Here is a 1,217-nt window from a genome sequence, read left to right on the forward strand (position 1 = left end):
TTCATTTTCTAAATTGTCTACGTAATTAAGTAGGGTTACATATTTTTGAGCTACCGTATAAAAAAAAGCTTTAATCCTTTCTTCAGACTGTATTCCATATGTCATCTTGTTATGCTAAAAATAGGATTTTTTCACAGAATTTTTTATGGGTAAAACAAAACCCCTACAAGCCTTCTTTTAGACTTTTTACGTATCTCGCATCTTTTGGTATAATATTGGAATTTTCGATTTTTGCATATGAATTTCGAAAAATAAATAAAAAACGAGAGTTTATGTCGAAATATGGTTTAGTGAAATTTCGTAGGAATTTCTAAAGTAGAAATTCAAATAAATGACTTTTTCAAAACTATAGTTCCTCCCTTAGACTTTTGCATGCATTTGAAGTCACTTGGCTCAAAATTTAATTTGGAATTTCAACAAACCCTTTCTTTCATTATGTATCCAAAAAACAGTTGCAAAACTTCATTTGTTCAGGTTTTTTCGAGTATTACCGTATTTACACGCATATAGACAGGCAGATATAGATACAGACATACATAGAGAAAGATGCTATCTTAAGAACTTGATACTCTGTATTAGGGAGTTCCGAAACGTGAAGTCTATTGAAAAACTGAGAGGTAAAGTTTCGAACAATTCTAATACGTTTTGAATCCTACATTATCCGAATGTCAAAATCTTGCATCGTTCTGAAAAGAGATGAACAATATAATAATTTAACCTTATTAAATTAATAATAAACCAAATATTTTTTTGTCTTTCAGATGAAATTGTCACACGTGTTGTTCCTGGCTGTAGCCGGGGCTTTCATGTTCCAGGGTGTTCCAATCAATGGCATACCAAGCAGTCGATTAAAAGTATTGCGAGGGCTGGAACAAGACTTAAATGAATTTCTGGCTTTAGTTCCTGCTAAAAAAATTGAAGAAATCGTTCTGAATTATTTAAGTTCTGACGAAGATCTTCAAACAGCCTTAGAATACGTAATTTCGGATAGCTTTAAATCCCTTATCGTTGAAGTTGAATCAATCCACGAAGTGAAGGTCTTTGTCAAGTATCTCCACGAATCTGGTCTGGACGTCTATACACTCATTAACCAAATTCACGACTTTTTGGGTCTGGATCATGTCGTTCCACCAACACAGCGATTAGGAATAATAAAAATTACTGGAGGACTTCCAGGCTTAATAGCTGATATTAAGGCTGTACTTCCGGTTAAAAAA

General features: G+C 33.1%; 1 protein-coding gene across 1 annotated transcript in view; it reads left to right on the forward strand.

Moving 5' to 3' along the window:
• Positions 1 to 797: 797 nt before the first annotated feature.
• LOC117169791 overlaps positions 798 to 1,217 on the forward strand; it is a 3,396-nt gene continuing 2,976 nt past the window's right edge. The window contains exon 1 of the mRNA XM_033356298.1: positions 798 to 1,212. Within this exon, the coding sequence (XP_033212189.1) occupies positions 807 to 1,212 (406 nt within the window). The 5' untranslated portion in view covers positions 798 to 806. The remainder of the gene's footprint in view (positions 1,213 to 1,217) is intronic.

This window comes from Belonocnema kinseyi, chromosome 3 (assembly GCF_010883055.1).
Source record: "Belonocnema kinseyi isolate 2016_QV_RU_SX_M_011 chromosome 3, B_treatae_v1, whole genome shotgun sequence".
Classification (NCBI taxonomy): domain Eukaryota; kingdom Metazoa; phylum Arthropoda; class Insecta; order Hymenoptera; family Cynipidae; genus Belonocnema; species Belonocnema kinseyi.